At 40.2% G+C, this 20,233-nt stretch overlaps 1 protein-coding gene across 1 annotated transcript in view; it reads left to right on the top strand.

The window, feature by feature from the left end:
* LOC125466508 (uncharacterized protein C7orf57-like) overlaps positions 1 to 20,233 on the top strand; it is a 112,512-nt gene that overhangs the window by 39,807 nt on the left and 52,472 nt on the right. Inside the window, exons 4-6 of the mRNA XM_048561084.1 lie at positions 1,537 to 1,639; positions 13,382 to 13,532; positions 18,268 to 18,365. Coding sequence (XP_048417041.1) covers positions 1,537 to 1,639; positions 13,382 to 13,532; positions 18,268 to 18,365 — 352 coding nt within the window. The remainder of the gene's footprint in view (positions 1 to 1,536; positions 1,640 to 13,381; positions 13,533 to 18,267; positions 18,366 to 20,233) is intronic.

Below are 20,233 nucleotides of genomic sequence, written 5' to 3'. Positions count from 1 at the left end.
CAGAAAGGAAGGTCATTGTAGAGCAGTTTAAAAAGTGCCTAGAGTCCTTGAAGTGTTGGCTTTTAAAGTGAGACCAAGATATATCTTCAATAATGATAAAATTTGTAGGTCTTCTTGAATTCTTGATGAATGGATGCTTCTCGTCTGCTTTATCACTAGTTGCTGTTTTTCAGAGGGTCAGACAAAATATATGGAGAGAGTCATCCAGTTCTGTTGTTAACAATCCATTTTCCTCTCTCCTGTGCCCAAAAGCTATCTCAAGTACAGTGCACTTCTGTATTTCAATGACAGGCTACTTTTACTTTGCAAGCTGGATAATTTGCAGATAACTTTTATCTCAAAATGTAAAATTCGAGAAATGTGCATATCAACCAGGAGATACAGATCATGGTGCCAATTCCTTTTTCTAACAATACTTTTGACTTAGAACTGATTCTAATTTATTGATGGATTCATGACCTTGATTCAACCTGATTAGGTAACTGCTGTGGTCATCTTAAATCAATATTTTCCTTTAAAGATGTTTTGGTCCATAAAATGTTCACAGGTCGTAAAATTAGACAAAAGAAGTTGAAAATTGCTGATCCATTTTTAACACAATTACAAGTCTGACATAGAGATTTGACTTGATTCAAAGCTCCTGAAACCACACTTGTCATTTTGAAGCTACTCACTTTACTTCCCCTTCAAAGAGCATATTTACTTTCTTGAGTGGCTATAGCTGGATCTAAACCTGTACAAGACTTAGCTTATTGAAACAAAGGAGAAAATAATTCCTTGCATTCATGTTGTTGCCATTCATGACTTCAAGATTCCAACACGCTTTACAGCTAATTAAGCACTGTTGAAAGGTAGAGTCTCTAGTGTAATTTAGGCAACCATGCTAATAAGGTAACAGAGAAAGTTCCAAGCAACCTTTCTCATAAAACTGATGGAACATTCATTGAGGTTCTTAGTGGCTATTGTGACAAACCAAAAACATACATAAAAGAAGAATTTAACTTTCTTACCACTCAGAATGTTTTTGTCTTTTTGATCGCTGAGCTCCCTATTAGCAGTCAGAAGGCCTTGATCTTGGAAACCTAATACATAGCTGCCTCTTACAAACCTCCAACTGCATGTGAGTATCGGGCTGTTTTGATGGAAATGAGTCCTGGCAAGGAGCAAGCTGGTGCCATATGTACTCTCATGTCGTATTAATAGCGTAGGAAATAATTTGCAGTGGTTTCTGGACTTAGACCAAGGTAGAATATTGAATAGTGAAAATAGGAACATTAACTAGAAAGGAAACCCGCTCAATTTTCCTTCTATTAGCTAAATGGCTGAAGAATTGACCATGCTGCTTTGCAGGTATGTGGTCCTGTTTAATTGATGTTTCTTTAATCAGTGTAGCCGAAAGATCCAATATACCTTAGTGCAGGATCCAGATTTCAGTTTGTAGTCAAAACATTGTTAATATCAATTAATATTCCGCCTTTTAATTTACTTTTGTCTTTAAACAAACTCTAATTCTTTTGCGTTTTTACAAATAACTAGATTTGCTGAAACACTATTCCCCTCCTCCAAGGAAATCATCCCCGGTTCCCTGCTCACAACCAGAATGGTTCGTGCATGCTCCGTCACCTTCTAAGAACAAGGAGTAAGTACATATATTTTTCCACATGTAGAATCTTTTATACTGAGTTCCTTTGCTGAATTATAATAATGATCAAGAACTCGGAATCCTGTGGACAGTTTCAAAGTTTGCAGACATTGCACCTCTTGGAAACCTATAAACTTTGAGGTATCCAGTGTGGAATTTCAAAAGGACATGACAAGTTGGTGGAATACATGGTTAGGTGGCAGGTAGGAAATTCAATGCAGGCAAATAAAAGGTGATACATCTTGTGAGAACAAATTTAGAGACACAGTATGAAATAAAAGGTGCTACTCGAAAGGGTCTATAGGAGGAGAGAAACCTTGATGTACATGTGCACAATTCAATAAACCTGGCAGTCAGATGGAGAGAGCAATTAATAAATCGTACAGTTTTTTAAGGTTTATTAATAGGGTTCACGAAGCTGAATCTTATATTTTCTTTTGACTATGTCCAACTTATGTCGAGTTCTTTGAAAGATTTTTTGCCAAAAGAACAAATGGGTTCTCAAGCCATATATTGTTGAATATGCTAAATTAGTTAACTGTCCCACCTTTGTGTCATCTCTCACATCAATTCTGGCCCCACCTTACCATGCGCCATTACCAGAACAAATTGCCACTCAGTATTTAACCTGGAATTCATTAACATCCATTACAGTTGCGCATCATGGTAGATTGGATTAAATCTCTGTTGAGGTAGGTCAGGTCTGGCTCCTCCTAATCCCCCATGAACAAAAATGGAGTCCATGACACCACACCCGCTTTGTCCGAGGTTCCACCTGGGTCAGTGCAGTCTCAACCATCTGGAGGAATGCCCAGCAATGTAAGAAGAAGGTCAGTTATCTTCTTCACTCTGCTAGCATTAGAGTTTCAATCTTTTCTCTAATACCTCACAGGCACTCTATCTCTGCTACTGTACCCAATTCCCACCAAGGCTCATGCTCTGCCACTCATACCATTATCTGCAATTAATTGCCACCCATCTCAACCCTGACACCACTAACTCTGCATCGCTCTGAGCTGTCTCGTCACCCACTTGGGACACACCCCACCTGCACCAAAAGTAACAGCTGTGCTACTAATTATACCTGCTTGTTTCACATTCTAGGAAGAAAGCAGCCCCCAATGAACCAGAAAGCCTCAAGATGTTTGGTGGTTGCCCAACATTTTGCTCCCCACCCATTTGTGGCATGCATTCTGATCTGATCATTATTCTGATTCTCCAAGTGGCTGACTTATTGTGTCCAAACCCCTGGATTGGTATCAGAGGCTACCCTCTATTTTCTGCACTGAGACTGTACCTAAGTGAAGGCTAGATACCTTGACTTGACTGTGGACTTTGAGAATCATAAAGTCATACAATTATTCAATATAGAAACAGACCCTTAGATCCAACTTGTCCATGCTGACCAGGTTTCCCAAACTAGTTCCACTTGCCTGCATTTGGCCCATATCCCACTGAACGTTTCCTATTCATATACCTATCCAAATGTATTTTAAATGTTATAATTGTACCTGCATCTATAAGACCGTAAGACATAGGAGCAGAAATTAGGCCATTCAGCCCATCAAGTCTGCTCTGCCATTCAATCATGGCTGATAAGTTTCTCAACCCCATTCTCCCACTTTCTCCCCATAACCCTTGATCCCAGTGACAATAAAGAACATATCTATCTCTGTCTTAAATATACTCAATGAACTGACCTCCACAGCCTCTGTGGCAATGAATTCCACAGATTCACCACTGTCTGGCTGAAGAAGCTTCTCCTTATCTCTGTTTTTAAAGATCTTCCCTTTATTCTAAGTCTGTGCCCTAAGACCCTAGTTTCTCCTACCAATGGAAACATCTCCCCAACATCCAGTCTCTCCAGGTCCTTCAGTGTTCTGTAGGTTTCAATTTAGATCACCCTCATTGTTTTAAACTCCATTGAGTATAGACTCAGAGTCTGTACTGTAAATATTGTATTTATAAAACCACTTTATTTCACAGCATCAAAAGTACAGTAAAAGTACAATGTTTAACAAATGCATGTTCAGACATATTTGCTGATGAAACAATAGGTAGGAAAATCATTTGTAAAAGGGATACAGGCACACTGCAAAAAGATATAGAGAGACTGAAAAAGTGGGCACAAATTTGACAAATGGAGTATAATATGGGAAAATATTGCCCACTTTGGTGGGAAAAATAGAAAAACATACATTAATTAAATAGGGAGAAATTGTGAAACTCTGGGTGTCCTGGTACACAAATCACGAAAGACTAGCATGAAAGTTCAGAAAGTGGTTAGGAAAGCAAATGAAATGTAAGATGAATAGAAAATTCAAGTAACTATGCTACAATTGTACAAGGCCTTGATGAGACCACATCTACAGTACTGTGTCTCGTTTGATCAATTTATTTATGCCTGGACATAATTGCATAATAAGCAGCTTGAAGAGGATTTATTCAACTAATTCTTGAGATTAGAATGTTATCCTCTGAGTCAGGTTTGGACAGGCTAGTGTTGTATTCAGTGGAGTTTAGAAGATCAAAAAATTCTTAACACATTTATCATACTTTGGTTAAGTTATTTTCATCAAATTTCATGCAAATTTTCTTGCATTATCATCTAAAAAGCACTTCATGAACAACCTACTCTGTCCTCATGGTGTTCATCTGTTTGATGCTAACCCAATTTTAGTACTGGCCATAGGTGGACCACCTTGGTACTGTCTGGTTAACCTGAAATAGACCAGTAGCAGTGAAAGCAGTCTGATTTTTAAATGGCTGTTGTGAACTTGAACAAGTGCTAGTTGTCTGGAGCTGCTCTGCATGATTTGTGACTTTTGCCCTGGACTTAGCATCTAAGAGGAAATTGGCATCCCACTTTGTGAACAGAAATTGGGAAATCCTTTTGTACTATCTGTTCCGAAGAGTGGGGATGGCCTCCCACATCCCACAGGATTGATTGTAGAGGCCATGACACCAGATCCTGCCTTCATGGTCTGAGGTTGTCACCTAGGCCAGTGTTGCCTCAGCAGCCTGGAGGAATGCACAACACTGTTGGAAGAAGGTCAATGACCTTCTACACTTTGCAAGCATTGGAGTCACCAACTTTTACCTTGCATTCATTCTACCTCTGCAGTTGCACCCTCTTCCCACAAAGGCTCATGATCCACCATTCTCAGTATTGCATGCAACATTTGCCTACTCACTGTCACACACCCAATTCCCATACTACTAACTCTTTAGGGCTGCTGCACCTCCTATTCACTCAATTGAGGCATCCCATCACTTTTCCACACCTGCACCAGTGTTAACAACTGTGCAACCACTTTCTTCTCACTGAATGCCTCCTGTTCTCTCATTCAAGGAGAAGATAGCCCATAATAAGGCAGAAAAAGCCAAAGCAAGTAGTGGGATGTCTGGCATCCAACATCTTATGAGGCAATACTTCCACCCTGACCATCTCAAACCCCTAGACTGATATTGGAGGCTGCCTTTGACTTACTGTACAAAGGACTCCATAACTGAAGGGTGTCTCACCTGACATGACTAAGCCCTACTCTTCTCTGACTATGATTAAAGCACATATAGTGTGCCTGCCATATCAACTGCTGGCACTTAATGCAGGTATAACACTGACATAGCATGGTGACATCCAGCTACATGTACACAGGTGTCACTGATAATTGTTGATAATCATGATAAACTGTGTAGCTTAATGTTCATGTTAAAAGATGAGTGATGGTAAGGCACAGCAAGACAAGGCAGAGATCCTGTGAGCATCCAAATAGTTGAAAAATATGTGACTGTTAGGAGAGCAAGAAAACAGCCTAGAGTTGTAACCTTGGTCCAATATATGAGCCATCTGTTGTGCTCATTCCTGAGCACAAAGTGTCCTTGCAGTCAAAAGTGCAGTACAGAACTGTACTGTAAGTGGATCAGCTATAATGGTGTGGTGAGACTGGCATGTGCTAAGGTCCATTGATATAGGTTGTGTATGGGCGCTGCCCATGAAGCGAGAAGCACGACTTGAGAACACCTCCGCTCAGTTCGCAATAAACAACTGCACCTCCCAGTCGCAAACCATTTTAACTCCCCCTCCCATTCCTCAGATGACATGTCCATCATGGGCCTCCTGCAGTGCCACAATGATGCCACCCGAAGGTTGCAAGAACAGCAACTCATATTCCGCTTGGGAACCCTGCAGCCCAATGGTATCAATGTGGACTTCACAAGCTTCAAAATCTCCCCTTCCCCCACTGCATCCCAAAACCAGCCCAGCCTGTCTCCGCTTCCCTAACCTGTTGTTCCTCTCACCCATCCCTTCCTCCCACCTCAAGCCGTACCTCCATTTCCTACCTACCATCTCACCCTGCCTCCTTGACCTGTCCGTCTTCCGTGAACTGACCTATCCCCTCCCTACCTCCTCACCTATTCTCTCCCCTCTACCTATCTTCTTTTCTCTCCATCTTTGGTCCGCATCCCCCTCTCTCCCTATTTATTCCAGTTCCTGCTCCCCATCCCCCTCTCTGATGAAGGGTCTAGGCCCGAAACGTCAGCTTTTGTGCTCCTGAGATGCTGCTTGGCCTGCTGTGTTCATCCAACTCCGCACTTTGTTATCTTAGCACGACTTGAGATGTTTGTTTTGGGTGTCCAAGATGGAGCTCTGGAAGAGCAAGTCACAAACTGGAGTTGCCAGGTTACCACTCTGACTTTTATGTTGCGAATTCTTGGTTGCTATTTCCTACCTGATGTGTGGTCGAATAGGAATGTGCACATTAATGAGGTAAAATTCAGTATACATGCAGATGAAATTGAGCAACCATCCCTGATAATAAGCATCTTGCCGCTCAGTATCACAAATCCTGTCTGGATGACCACAACTCTAATGATAAATACAACATTTTGTTCCTAACATTGAGAAAGGCCTCACTTGGCTTCAACATGATTCTGCCAGGTTTTTAACCGTGGCCTGTGGTGTAAGTGCCTTAAAAAGCTCTGCCCATAAGATACTGAGGGGACTTGACAAGATAGATGTTGAATGGATATTTCCCTTTGTAAGAGGAACTAGAGCTGACAGACAGAATTTCAAAATAAGATATTTCTCATTTAAAATAGAGATGAAAATAATTTATTTTTTTCAGAGGTTTGTGAGTCAATAGAATTCTGTTGCCTAGACAGCAGTGTAGGTAAGGTCTGAATATTTTTAAAATAGATAGACTTTTTTACTAACAATGGAGTCAAAGTGTAAAGGGAGTAGTCAGGAAATTGGGTTGTGGCTACAGGTCAAATCAACCATGATCTTATCAAATGGCAGAGTAGGCACAAAGGACCAAAGAGCCTACTCCTGTTCCTAATTCACATGTTGGCATATAACCACTTAATGGATGAGTTATTTTAGACTGTTCTTGCGTATTTTTGCACTGTCAATCAGCAAACTGACACATTTATTTGTTTTTGGTGGAGGATGCTGAAGTAACATAGAAAAGGTAAATCTTAAAGGAGAAAAAACATTATAATAAACAAAAATGAAATGGGAAAGCTTAGTTAAAAAAAAACTAAAAGGGAAATTTACATGTTGAAAATATGAATTTTTCACCAGAAAATGCTAGACATGTGCAGCAGGTGCATCAGCATTTTAAGGAAAAATCATTTTAATTATTTTAGTAGGGATATTTGTGTAGGTTTCTGTTCAGTGTAGCTTCATTAATTGACATAAAATGGGCATAGCTGACTGGAAAAATATGAACACATCTGTCACTCCAGACTTTCTCCTATTTACTCTCCCAACTAATTTTGTATTAATGTCAGACACCAGTTGGTAGTAATTCTGTTAAAATTAACTGTCAATGATATTATAAAGCAATTTCCCATGTTTATGGAAGCAACACATCCATGTCTCTATCCATCCATATAGATTGTATATCGGGGGATATTGGGTTACACTGTTTCTGAAGTGTACGTAGAAAATAATATAGCACAAAATAGTGACAACTTCTTTGGATCACATTGGTTCTACAAATACAACAAATACGTGGGAACATTGTTGATGCTCTAGCTGTGATCACCTGAAGTTCTCTGGACCATCTCTTTAGATAGTACATGTCTTCCTGCTATTATAAAAAATGTAAGAGTTAGAAATTATGGAATTATAGGCCAGACAATGTCTAGAAATTATTAGTGTCTATAACTAAGGATTCAATGATTGAACTCTGAAATTCTTCAGCTGATCAGAGAAAGCCAGCATAGACTTAGTGGTAGGCGATTATTTTTTGAAGCAGTGACTAAAGAGTGGACAGGAGTATACCTCTGGATCCTATTCATATGGACTTCTAGAAAACATTCAGTGAAGGCCCTCTTAAGAGAATATGATGCTGTGGTGATATTGGAGAGGTAGCTCAAAAGGGCTGGACTAGTTATTACTTATTCCTGGATATAAAATATTCAGGACACGTTGGGTTAGAAGTATTTTGGATAGCTTTCTCCCAGACAGAATTAATTTATGTTTTAAAAAGAGTTAATTTAATCAGGCCTTCTTGAATTAACAAATAGGTGAGTTTATGAGTTACTAATTATGAGAAGAAATAAAAACATACACTCATACACATATAGGAAATAAGAAATCTTTCCAAAAATAACAGTTAGAAAGAAGATATAGGTCATTCTGAGAGTCATTTGTGAAGGAAAGATAATAGACATTTTTGCTGTTACATTTGATGTTACTGATAATATTGACATTGGTAGTCAAATCATTAATTTTGAGCTGCTTGTCTTTGCAGTTTGATTAAAATTCATGAGTTCTGGTTCCCTTCAGCAGTGGTTTTTTTGGCAGCACTCAGAGCGAGAATCTTTTCCTTTTGTTTACCTTTCTCTAATGGCTGTCTCAAAGCTGGGGACTTTACAGCGCATTGGCCACACGCTAGGAGGTCAAGCAGCTATAACACTCAGACTAGGGTTGAAGTGAGCTTTGAACCACTGTCCCCGTGTATTCTTGATAGGGGAAATGCAACTGTATCTTTTGCACAGATTGCTGTCTCTATTTAGCATCATATTTACTGTCTTTAGATACAGGAAATTACTGTTCAGTTTGTAATGTATCTCTTCCTTTGAATCTTCTTTGGCACATGCAGAATCGATATTCCAGATGTCTGTTCCAGACGTGGCTTCATATCCATAATTGTTTTGGCTGGATCAATCATCTTTCAAAAACGCATGCATCAATTTAAACATTCAATATGCTTATAGGTGTTCAAGAGTTATGACCCGTGGTCATGACAAATAATGAACAGCTTTCATGAGCAGTGATGTTAGGATCTGAAATGCATTGGTGAACTGAACTGTGGTGAGCAGAGATTTCATTATGACTAATAAAAGGAAATTTGGAAAGTATTTGAAGAAAACAAATTTAGTGAGCTGTAGAGAAAATCAGGGAAGTGAGGTTAGTTGAGATGCTGTTGCAGAGGGCCACATGAATGTGATGGCTGACAGGTTGCTTTTCTGCAGCCATTCTATGATTTTATGATAAAAGATTATTAGCTAAAGCTGAAGTCTTTATAATTGAGGGCAAATATTAATGTGGTTAGAAAACTGGCTAAACAACAGAGAACGTAGAGATAATGGACAGGTACTGTAATTGGAAGTATGTAATTAGTGGTTCCCTATAGGGATATGTATGTTCTAGTGGTTCACCACATTTATTAACAATTAGATGATGGATTCACAAGCCACATATCCAAGTTAACTGATGGCATAAAAATAAGTGGCATTCTAAGCGATGTGTGTAAGCATAAAATTAATGTTGATGTATTCAGTGAATGTTTAAAAGCATAGTAAATGTATTTCAATTTAAATAAATAACGGATGGCAGCCACTTTGGATTTAAAAGAATGGGCTGGATTTTCTGAGGAATGGCAATCTCATGCAGATAGCTACCCTACACCTTTTTTACAATAGGAGGGAACTCCACATTTCTGATAGAAAATTCTGATCAATGCCCCTTCAGAGATACAGATCCATACTTCCATTCTGATAGTTCTTTTATAGAACTATAGGAGGAGGGCAAGCTTCTCATACTCCACAGCAGTCAACTACTGCATTCTAAAATCTAAAGACCCACAATCACTGACAACAAATTTGACCGCTGCTGTCAAATAATAAAAATATTAGCTAAGTGTCAGGTTTAGGTGGCTGGAGAATAGGATGCCACAGAGCCAGGTAGGCAGGGTGCCAGGTTAGTTGTGTGCCATATGGTTAGGCTGCCTGCTGAATAGGGGCAGGGTGCCAATTAGGTAGGGGTTGTAGTGTCAGGTGGTTGGGATCTATATGGTATTAAGTTGGATAAGGTGCCAGAATGCAAGGTAGCAAAGGCATTAGGTAATTGATGCAGTGTTTAGGCTAGATCGAACTGGATGGGAGAAATTAAGCCCGTTGGGGTGTGCCATGTTAGGATGGTGTCAGATAGAAGGGTCAAGGTAGTCAGGTTTGGCAGGAAAGAGATTAGGTGGAGGTGGGTGGGGTGTGTGTAGATCATGTCAAAAGTAGGTCAGATCTGGACTGGGGGAAGGGAATTCAGATATCTGGGGCTGGAGGCAGGTTGGGCCCATAGCAGGGGGGTGGGTGGAATGTGTCTGGAGAGGAGGAGCCAGATAGTACAAATCAGAGATAACATGGTGTAGAGCTGGATGAACACAGCAGGCCAAGCAGCATCAGAGGAGCAGGAAAGCTGACGTTTTGGGCCTGGACCCTTCTTCAGAATGAAGAAAGAAGGGTCCAGACCAGAAACGTCAGCTTTCTGCTCCTCTGATGCTGCTTGGCCTGCTGTGTTCATCCAGGTCTACACCTTGCTATCTTAGGCAATAGATTTTAATTACTGTAACTTTATTAGGATGAGGCAGTTCACAAGAAGTCATTGTTACAGAGATAGTAGGAATTGCCAATGCTGGAGAATCTGAGATAACAAGGTGTAGACCTGGATGATCACAGTGGGCCAAGCAACATCAGAGGAGTAGGAAAGCATACGTTTTAGGTTTTCCATCTTCAGAAATTTCACCAGGGTGGTGAAGAAAATGTTTGGAATGCTTTCCTTCATTGGTCAGAGCACTGAGTATAGGAATTGGGATGTCATGCTGCGGCTGTGCAGGACATTGGTGAGGCCATGTTTAGCATACTGCATACAATTCCGTTTGTCCATATATGGGAATGATGTTGTTAAAATTGAGAGGTTGCAGAAAAGATTTACAAGGATGTTACCTGGACTAGAGGGTTTTAGTTATAGGGAGTGGATAAATAGGCTGGGACCTTTATACCTGGGGCAAGTACAATTACAGCATTTGAAAGGCATCCGGATGGGTACATGATTAGAAAGGGTTTAGAGGGCTATGAGCCAAATGCTCACAAATGGGACTAGGTCAGATTGGGATGTCTGGTTGGCATGATTGAGTTGGACCAAAGGCTTTATTTCCATGCTGTATGACTCTGAGTCAATGAGTGAAGGAGGATTAGCATGGTGTAAGGGGGTTAGCTTTTGGATAGTAAATGGGGAGTGTTTGGACTGGAGCAGGTGAAAGTCAGGAGAGTTGTTTAGTCTGGCAGTGGAGTAGGTGGGAATGTTGGCTCCAGTGGTGGGTGAAGAAGGAGCCAGGCTCAGGACATGGGAAAAAAGTGGCGGAGGCAGAGTCCCCAGTGGGGGAAGAAGGATATCAGGTCTGGAGCAGGTCAAAGTGGGGTGGTTTGGGACCATAGGGATTTTGAGCTTGGAACAGGTGCAGGTTGTGGGGCCAAGCCTGTTGGATACCGGGGGTGAAAGGGATCATCTCTCAGGTGTGAAGGATGTCATCTTCTGTGAGGTGAAGTGGGTGCTTTGGGAGTGGAGCAAGTTAAGGGAGAATGTGGTAGAGGGGCAGTTGCTGGACTGGACAGTGGGGTTGGAGGGGTCTGGATCAGAGTGGGTGAAGGCAGAGTTAGGTCTAGAGTAGAGAAAAGAGGGGAAGTAGTCTGCAGAGTTGGGGAAGGATGATGGCAGGTCTATAACAGGTCAAAGGTGGGGTCAATTCCCCGAAAGAAAAGGGATGCCAGGTCTGGAGTGGGTGCAGGGGTAGGTGCCGACAGGTGAAGACAAGAGTAGGGTCATGTTCCAGCATATGCGGGCATAGTGTTGGTTTGGAGTGGGTGAAGGGACAGTGGTGGTCAGGCCTAGAATGAGGCAAGGAGCTTGGTCAGTTCCTGGGGCTGTTGGTTGAGGGTTTAGTGGGTGTAAGTGGTCAGGTGAAGTGTTTTTGACGATGTCTGAGTTAAGTATGGGGTTATTCAGCAGTTAAATTATGTATTTAACAGTGTAACTTTTCTTAGCTTTTATTGGAACCCTTTGAATTCAATGATTTAAACTGAGTCTTTCGAAGAGCTCCAAGTGTAGAGGAATTTCCCAGCAGAATCCTCAATTTCCTAGACACTGCTACGTTGGAGATTTTGCAAGGTCTCCATGTACCACTCCCATCTACACTGAATAATATATGCGAGAGCATCAGGAAATCCAGGCTGGTACATCAGATTATGTTATAATGTGTGATAAACCATAAACAGTAGAGTCCAGAGAGTCTTTGAGGTCTGTGTACATTGGTTATTAAAGCCTCGTGACAATTAGAACTAACGGAATGCTGTTCTTAAATCCAGAAGTCAGAATACAAGGGGATAGCATATATGCAATATTTAAAGCCTCTGTGAGACCTTATCTGAAGTATTGTACTCAGTTCTGGGCATCACAGCCAAGAAAAATATTTTGTCTTTGGAATGAGTATCTAGACCAACTAGGTTAAGTTACGTGGAAAGATTACACTACCAACAAGATTTACACAATTTCTCAGAATTCAGTTGTTTAACAGGTGATATAATTGAAGTTTTGTGGATAATAAAGGGGAATGAAAGGATGAATAGAAAATATTTTGTCTATTTGTGGATAGGGGTTATAGCCTAAGAAAAGCTAGGATTTTCAGAAGTGAAGTTAGAACAACTTTTGTACACTGTTGATAGAAGGTCAATTGTTATTTTATATCTGCTATTAGTGGAAAGTAATTTTTCCTTTGAGTCTTACAGCTCTTTAAAGACATAATTCTATTGCTCTGACCTGTAATACAATTAAAAGTTTAATTTTATTCAAATATTTATCCCATTTCTTTTTAAAAACTACTTTAAGGTATTTTTTTATTAACTGAAGTAATCCAAAAGTTAATGACCCTCTGCATAAAGCAAACCTCCTAAAATCTCTTCTTTCTCTTGATGATAAGCTTAAAATCAATGCCTTGTCACCAATTCATTTTCCTATGGTAACAGTTGCCCCTTATTATATTTAAATCTGAAATCTCTCATTTCTGACATCATCATCAGTTTGTTTACACATCATCTTCACATCTTGTAATGCTTCCAAACAAAGAGCCCAAAACTAGTGATTTGTTTAGATTCTTCATTATCACTTTGCTGTTGTACTCCAATTTGCTGTTTATAATGACTAATACTTATATCAACTTGTCCTCCTCTTAATAAAAATACTCCTCAATGCTGATAAACAGAATTCCTATTATACAGTGCACACTTATAACTTGTACTAGCTTTAAAACACAGAGCAAATTTAGCCTATGGGTGTCATTGCTAAAGTGGTTTTGTTAAACACAGCCATTTGTTAAATTATATAATGATGGATACACCCTAACTCATCAATTTGAAAAGCAGCCAAACTAACAAGTTTAATGTCACTACTTTCAGAGTCCCTAAGTGGTATTTACCAGAATACATGGTTCACGAGGAGTTTATTCGCAGCCCTTCTCAGAATAAATCTGGAAAGGTACCTCATGACCCTGATAAGACTGCATTGGAGAAGGATACAGAAGACAATGAGAAGGAAAATAAAGTAAAGGTAAATATATTGTAATAAATATATTGATGAGGTTAATGCAGTTGATGTGGTTTACGTGGACTTTACTCAAGCCTTTGATAAGGTCCTACAATGGAAGGCCATCCCAAAATGTAACAGTCCATGGGATCCAAGGCAAGCTGGCAAACTGGATCCTAAACTGTCTTGCATATAACTGGCTGAGCGATGATGAAGGGTTGTTTTTACAATTGGAAAACTGTGACCAGTGGTGTTCCATGGGGACAGATGCTGGAATCCTTGTTGTTTCTTACGTACATTAACAACTTGGATGTGATATAATTGTGTACAATTAGTAGGTTTTCAGATGGCATGCAAATAGTAGTATTGTGGATAGAGTGGAGGATGATATCAGGCTACAATATGATATTGATCAGCTGGTAAATTGAGCAGAGCAATTGCAGATAGAATTTAATCTGAATAAGTGCCATTCGGGAGATTTTGGGAGGTCTAATAAGGGAAGAACATCCACAATGAATAGTAGGTCTCTGGGGAGTACTAATCTATTAACAATACCAGGGATCTTGGTGTACAAGCCCATTTAATTCCTAAAGATGTTAGCACAGGAAGACAGGTGGTAAAGAAGGCATTCAGTATGCTTTCCTTTAGCTGGGACATGGAATGTAGGGTTCAGGAAGTCTTGTTACAGCTTTATAAAACATTGGTTAGGTACAGATGGAATACATGTGCTGTTATGCTCGTCACACTATCGGAAAGACATGATTGCACTGGAGAGGGTCCAGAGGAGATTTACAAAGATCTTGCCTGAGATGGAAAGCTTCAATTATGAGCAGAGAATGGATAGGCTGCATTTCCTTTCCTTGTAGCAGAGGAGGCTGAAGGGTGATCTGATTGAGGTACACAAAATTATGAGAGACATAGATAGGGTAGATTGTGAGAATCTTATCCCCATGGCAGATGCGTCTATGACTGATCGGCGTTAAGTTTAAGGTGAGGAATAAGTGGTTTAAAGGAGATTAGACTAGATTCCCTACAGTGTGGAAACAGGCCCTTCGGCCCAACAAGTCCACGCTGCCCCTTGAAGCATCCCACCCAGACCAGTCCCCCATATAGCCCACACATCCCTGAACACAATGGGCAATTTAGCATGGCCAATCCACCTAGTCTGCACATCTTTGGACTGTGGGAGGAAACCGGAGCACCTGGAGGAAACCCACAAGATCTGAGGAACAATGTTTTTATCCAGAGAACAGTAAAAACATGAAATATGCTGCCTGAGAGATTGGTGGAGACAGGTACTCTTGCAGTATTTAGGAAACACCTGGATGAGTACTTAAAATGCCAGGGGCATAATAGACAATGGGTCAATTGCAAGTAAATGCGATTAGTGTAGTCTGGTGTTTGTTGGTCAGCATAGACATGGTGTGCTGAAGGACCTGTTTCTATGTTGTATGACTCCATGACTAATATTGCATCTGCTTTTTTAACCACTTTAGTTCCTGTGCTGCTGTGCTCAAGGATCAATGGACATGCACATCATGGTCTCTCTAATCCTCTGTACTTCCTATGGTTCCACAGTTCAATGTGTACTCCATTGTCTTGTTAGTTCTCCTAAAATGCATCACCTCAACTTCACACACATAGTGTCTTTTTATCTCACTATATTTTTCCTCTTCTTCCTCTGATTGGGAAGATTCCAGTTCTTAAAATATTTAATATTAAATAAAGAACAAGGTTTATTGGATCATGAGGAGAAAGTAAGACATACTTAATTACACCACCAGCAGTTCATAAATCAGAAGAAACCGTGAGATGAGGGAGAACTAGTAAAAGCAGAGGAGTCTTAAATATCCTTTGTGAGCCATCTGTCCACACCTGTCAATGACCGTGGCCTCAGGGAATGTGTCCCCCATGATGGTCAGCAATGTGTCCTTCACAGGGATTAAATGATTCAAGGTGCTTGCCACCCAGGGAGTGGGAGGGGGAATTAAAATGGTTCACAACTGGAAGGTGTTGTCATTTGTTGCGTACAGAGTTCAGATGCTCTACAAGACGGTCTCCGATGTTATCTACTGCATCTGCTGCACCTGATGTGGCCCCCTCTACCTTGGTGAGACCAAGTGGAGGCTCGGACACTGCTTTGTACAGCACCTGCGCTCTGTTCATGACAAATGACAATGTTTTCCAGTCGCAAACCACTTCAACTCCCCCAGCCCAGATGACATGTCTATCCTGGGTCTCCTCCCGTGTCACAATGACACCAGCTGGAAACTAGAGGAGCAACAGCTCATCATATTCTGCCTTGGGACCCTATAACCCAATGGTCTCAATGTGCACTTTAATAGTTTCAAAATCTCCCCACCCCAGCCTCATCCCATGACCAACCCTCCTTCTCATCCCCGCTTCCTTGACCTGAAACAACCTGTCCACCTTCTCTCCCACCTACCCGCTCCTCCCACCTCACTGACCAATCCCCACCACTGCCTACTGCACTCACCTAACACCTTCCCACTTACCTTCTCTAGCACCACCTCTCCTCACTTTATTTATTTCTGAGTTCACTTCTCCCCTCCCCATTTCCAAAGTAGGATACTGACCTGAAACGTCAATTTTCCTGTTCCTCTGATGCTGCCTGGCCTGCTGTGTTCCTCCAGCTCCACACTGTGTTATCGCTGACTCCGGCATCTGCAGTTCTTGCTATCTCTGAGTAGGTCAGTTAGTGATGTGAAGATAATAAAGTATCAATTTATGATATTTTTGCATGCTGTTGCTATTATAGTTGAGTATTTCCCAGTCTGTGCAAATTTGCATTGTAGTAAGAGGCTTTCAAAAATACAATGTGTGAACATAAAGTAAAGTAAATTTTAGGGTTGGGCACTAATTAATAGAGGTTGTTGGTATGAGGTATAGTCTACTGAACCATAAATGAGGCAAATGTTTCAGTTGGTAGGAAATGTCAATTGACACTGAGTTACTCAACCTGTAAGAGATCGTTAATCTTCTTCCTTCATTGCAGTCACATTTATGAAGGGTCACATGACTCAAAATGTCTGTTTTCTTCACTTCGATGCTGCCAGGCCTGCTGAGTTTCTCTAACTTCTGTTTGTTTCATCCATCCAAGAACACTGGTTTCCTATGGCTCTAATCTCTTGTGCATCCTCCATTCCCTTATCTTCACCATTGGTGGACATGTCTTAAGTTGTCTCGATCCTAAGTTTTGGAATCCTCTTCCCAATCTCTGCAATTCTCCAGCTCACCATTCTCCTTCAAGACACTTTTTAAAATGTAATATGTATTTGGTTGAATTTTAGCAATCAGTTCTCCCTTCTTTTGCTTGTTTTCTTTTTATATTATGGTGGACATGTGAAGAATTTTTCAATATTTAGCTATTTTGAAGATGTCAACAGTTTAAATGCTAGGAGCTGATTCATCAGTGTCATTTTTCTGAATCAAAATGTACTCATGTAAAAATGGCAGTAGTCGGGCAAAGTTGTGATATCTTACCTGTTGATTAATAATTTAATTCTTTATTCCTTTAACCCCACTATCACAGGATAAGTCTCCTTTCAAACTGTAGGCTTTGGAGGAAATTAAAACAGTAATTCTATAATCGCTTATAGTCGGCAAGGGAGTCACAATCAAAGGACCATGAATCTCTAACAAAACAAGAACAATTACTTCTTCATGGCACTTGATGGCATTAGCATTTCTGAAACTTCCAGCGTCAATATTCTGTGATTGCTGTTGAACCAGAAATTCAACTTGACCAGTCACATTAATGCCTACTGGAGCAAGTTAAAGGCTGAGTCACTCATCTTCTGGCTCTTCAAAATTTCTCAGAACACAGGTTAGAAGTGCAATGGAATACTCTCCATTTCCCTAGACAGGTACCACTGCAACAATTCTGAAAAAGTTCAACTTCAAGACCTAATTGATTGTTCAATTGATTGATAGCCCAACAACTTCCCCAAACATCCATTCATGTTAACTGATGCTTCTGAGTGTCTTACTGGTAAGATACACTGTCATAAGCCAAGGCTTTAACAACATTACCGAAATCCTTGATCTTCACACCTAAAAGGACAAGGATAGCAGATTAATAGGGATACCGCCATCTCCCAATTTAAGCCACACATTTCTCATAATCTGTATATATAGCCTTCTTTCACCATTTTTGAATCAAAATCCTGTAACTTCCTCCTAAACAGAATTGTGACAGCACTTTTGCCACATGCATCACTTTATTAAAGATGATTCACCACTCAATTTTCTTAAGGGAAACAAGGGATGGACAATAAAATCTCCCATTGAAGGATGCCAACATCCCGAGGATGAATTAAAATCAAATTAGAAGTAAGACTACAATATTGTTGCTATAATTCTTTGAGCTTTGGTCTCTGTGAATGTGGCTTCCTTTGGGGGTGCAAAATCAAGAAATCACTCCTTAGCATCTTTGGCTACAAACTAATCACCTTCATTGTAAAGAATGAGCTATTTATCTGATTATATGAGCTATCTTCATCATGAGTGCTAACGGCGATCTTACAGTGTTAAGGCCACTAGTTTCAATTTTGCATATTCGTTAAATACATTGCAATATTTGATTAGTCATGTCAATGAGTTTTTTGCCCATTGAATCTTTTCAGTAAATTGCCAATAATCATCCACAAATAATTTTCCTTTGCCAAAATTGCCAATAAATGTACTGATACAGACTTGCACCCTTTCTTATAACAATAATGCCTACTTTTCCCCAAAGCTGAAGTTGCCAGAAATCAGAGAAAGAAAGCAAAAAGAGAAAGCATATACTAAGAAGACAGTACAAGAGGACAGCTTGGAAAATAAATTTCCAGCCATGTAAGTTGAAATTTACCACATCCATAATGATTTATTTTCAAGCTGTCAATTGATGCTTGTTAGAAAATTAGTGCAATGCCAAGTTAATGGAGTAAATACAAGATGTGAAAAGTGATGATCATGCTATAGGAAGTTCACACTTGTAATAATAATGGAAGATAGTCTTCAGCCCCAAATAGAGCCTTCCTCTTCCTCACCAGTGTTGCCCATATGCCTCTGCTGTGCTATTAGGGACAATTATCCCACTCATCCACAACACTGTTACCCATATTCTATCTGGCAACAAATCTCATTCCTCCCATCAGCCCCCGCCCCTGATGAAGGCCTTGTTTCTGCCCATCTTTTAACCTCTCCGACATTATAAACTCTGAGATCTCTGCATTCCTCCAATATTGATTATTTGTGCATTCCTGCTTTAACTATTCCACTATTGGCAGCCATGCCTGGAGCTACCTAAGACCTGATTTGTGAAATTCCCTCCCTAAACTTCTCTCACTCAGTTGATCAACCTTTTGATCATCTATCCTAATATCTCCTTATTATGGCATAGTGGCAAACTTAATTTGACCATAATCCTGTGAAGCACCTTTGGACACTTTGCTCTCAAAATAGTAATTTATAAATGATAGTTGTTTCAGACAGAGCATCAGAGATTCACTTTTATGAATACCTGCAGCTCTTTACTTCGAATATGAAGCTCAGCATATGAAATATTTCCAAACCCAGCATATTACAAGCTTTTTGTCAAGTCTTGACAAACCTTTTGAGTGCCAGAAACCTATTTACATTGGAAGAAGAGGTGCCCTTTGCAACACTTCTTCTGATGCATTCCTGATCTGCCAGTGTGAGTACTCAGATGTTGACTACCAAAGAACAGTGTAGATTTCATACGAAATTTTTGACAGAAAACACCTAAACTACTTTATCTGTAAGAAAATAAGAAGTCTGTCATCTAATGCTTTGCTATTACTCCTTTTTTGCTTCTGGTTTACTTAATTGATCATCAGTCATGAGACACTTAGCCAATGAAATAATCGACAGGATTACTCTCTGTGACATACAAAGGGGCATGATGGGCAATACTTTGGAATAGATTCTGTAAAACTTCATTGCATTTTGTCTGGAACTTAAACTGGTCTTTTGCGCAGATCTCAAGTTAACAAAATACTTTAATACTAATAAAACATAAAGAACTGGGAGTGCTGGAAATCTGAAACAAAGACGGAGAATAGTGGACAAACTTAGCAGGACTGGGAGCATCAGTGGATAGAAAGCACAGTCAACATTTTAGGTTCAACAATCCTTCTTCAGAACTGACTGTAGCTAGGAAAAGATTGATATGTATGCTGAAGGTGGGATGGTATGAAGGCAAGGAGTAAACCATAGCTGGAATGGAGCCAAGACAGAGACAGCAGTAGTTGGGTAGACAAAGGAACGGATAATGGTGAGCTGGGAAGAAACAAAAGTTGCTAATGGAGATCGTTATTGAGGCCTTAAAATTATTGAACTCAATACTGAGTTCTCCTCTGCTTTCCCTCTACCGATGCTGCCAGTCCTGCTGAGTTTGTCCACCAATCTCTGTCTTTGTTTCAGATTTCGAACATTCAGAGCTGTTTGTGTTTTGTGTGGTATTAAAGCATTTTGTTAACTTCAGATCTGTGCTAAAGACTAATGTAAGATCGAGACAAAATGCAATGAAGCTTTATAGCTTGAGGGCTGCATGATCCTCAAGTGGAAAATGAGATGCAGTTCTTCCAGCTTGTGTTGAGCTTCACTGGAACACAACAGCAAGTCTAAGACAGATGTTGACCAGGGAACATGATAATGTGTTGAAGTGACAAGCAACTGGTAGACTGAGGTCATTTTTG

This window comes from Stegostoma tigrinum, chromosome 2 (genome assembly GCF_030684315.1).
Source record: "Stegostoma tigrinum isolate sSteTig4 chromosome 2, sSteTig4.hap1, whole genome shotgun sequence".
Taxonomy (NCBI): Eukaryota; Metazoa; Chordata; class Chondrichthyes; order Orectolobiformes; family Stegostomatidae; genus Stegostoma; species Stegostoma tigrinum.
The sequence above is the reverse complement of the archived record's forward strand: the minus strand, read 5'-3'. Positions and strand labels throughout refer to the sequence as shown.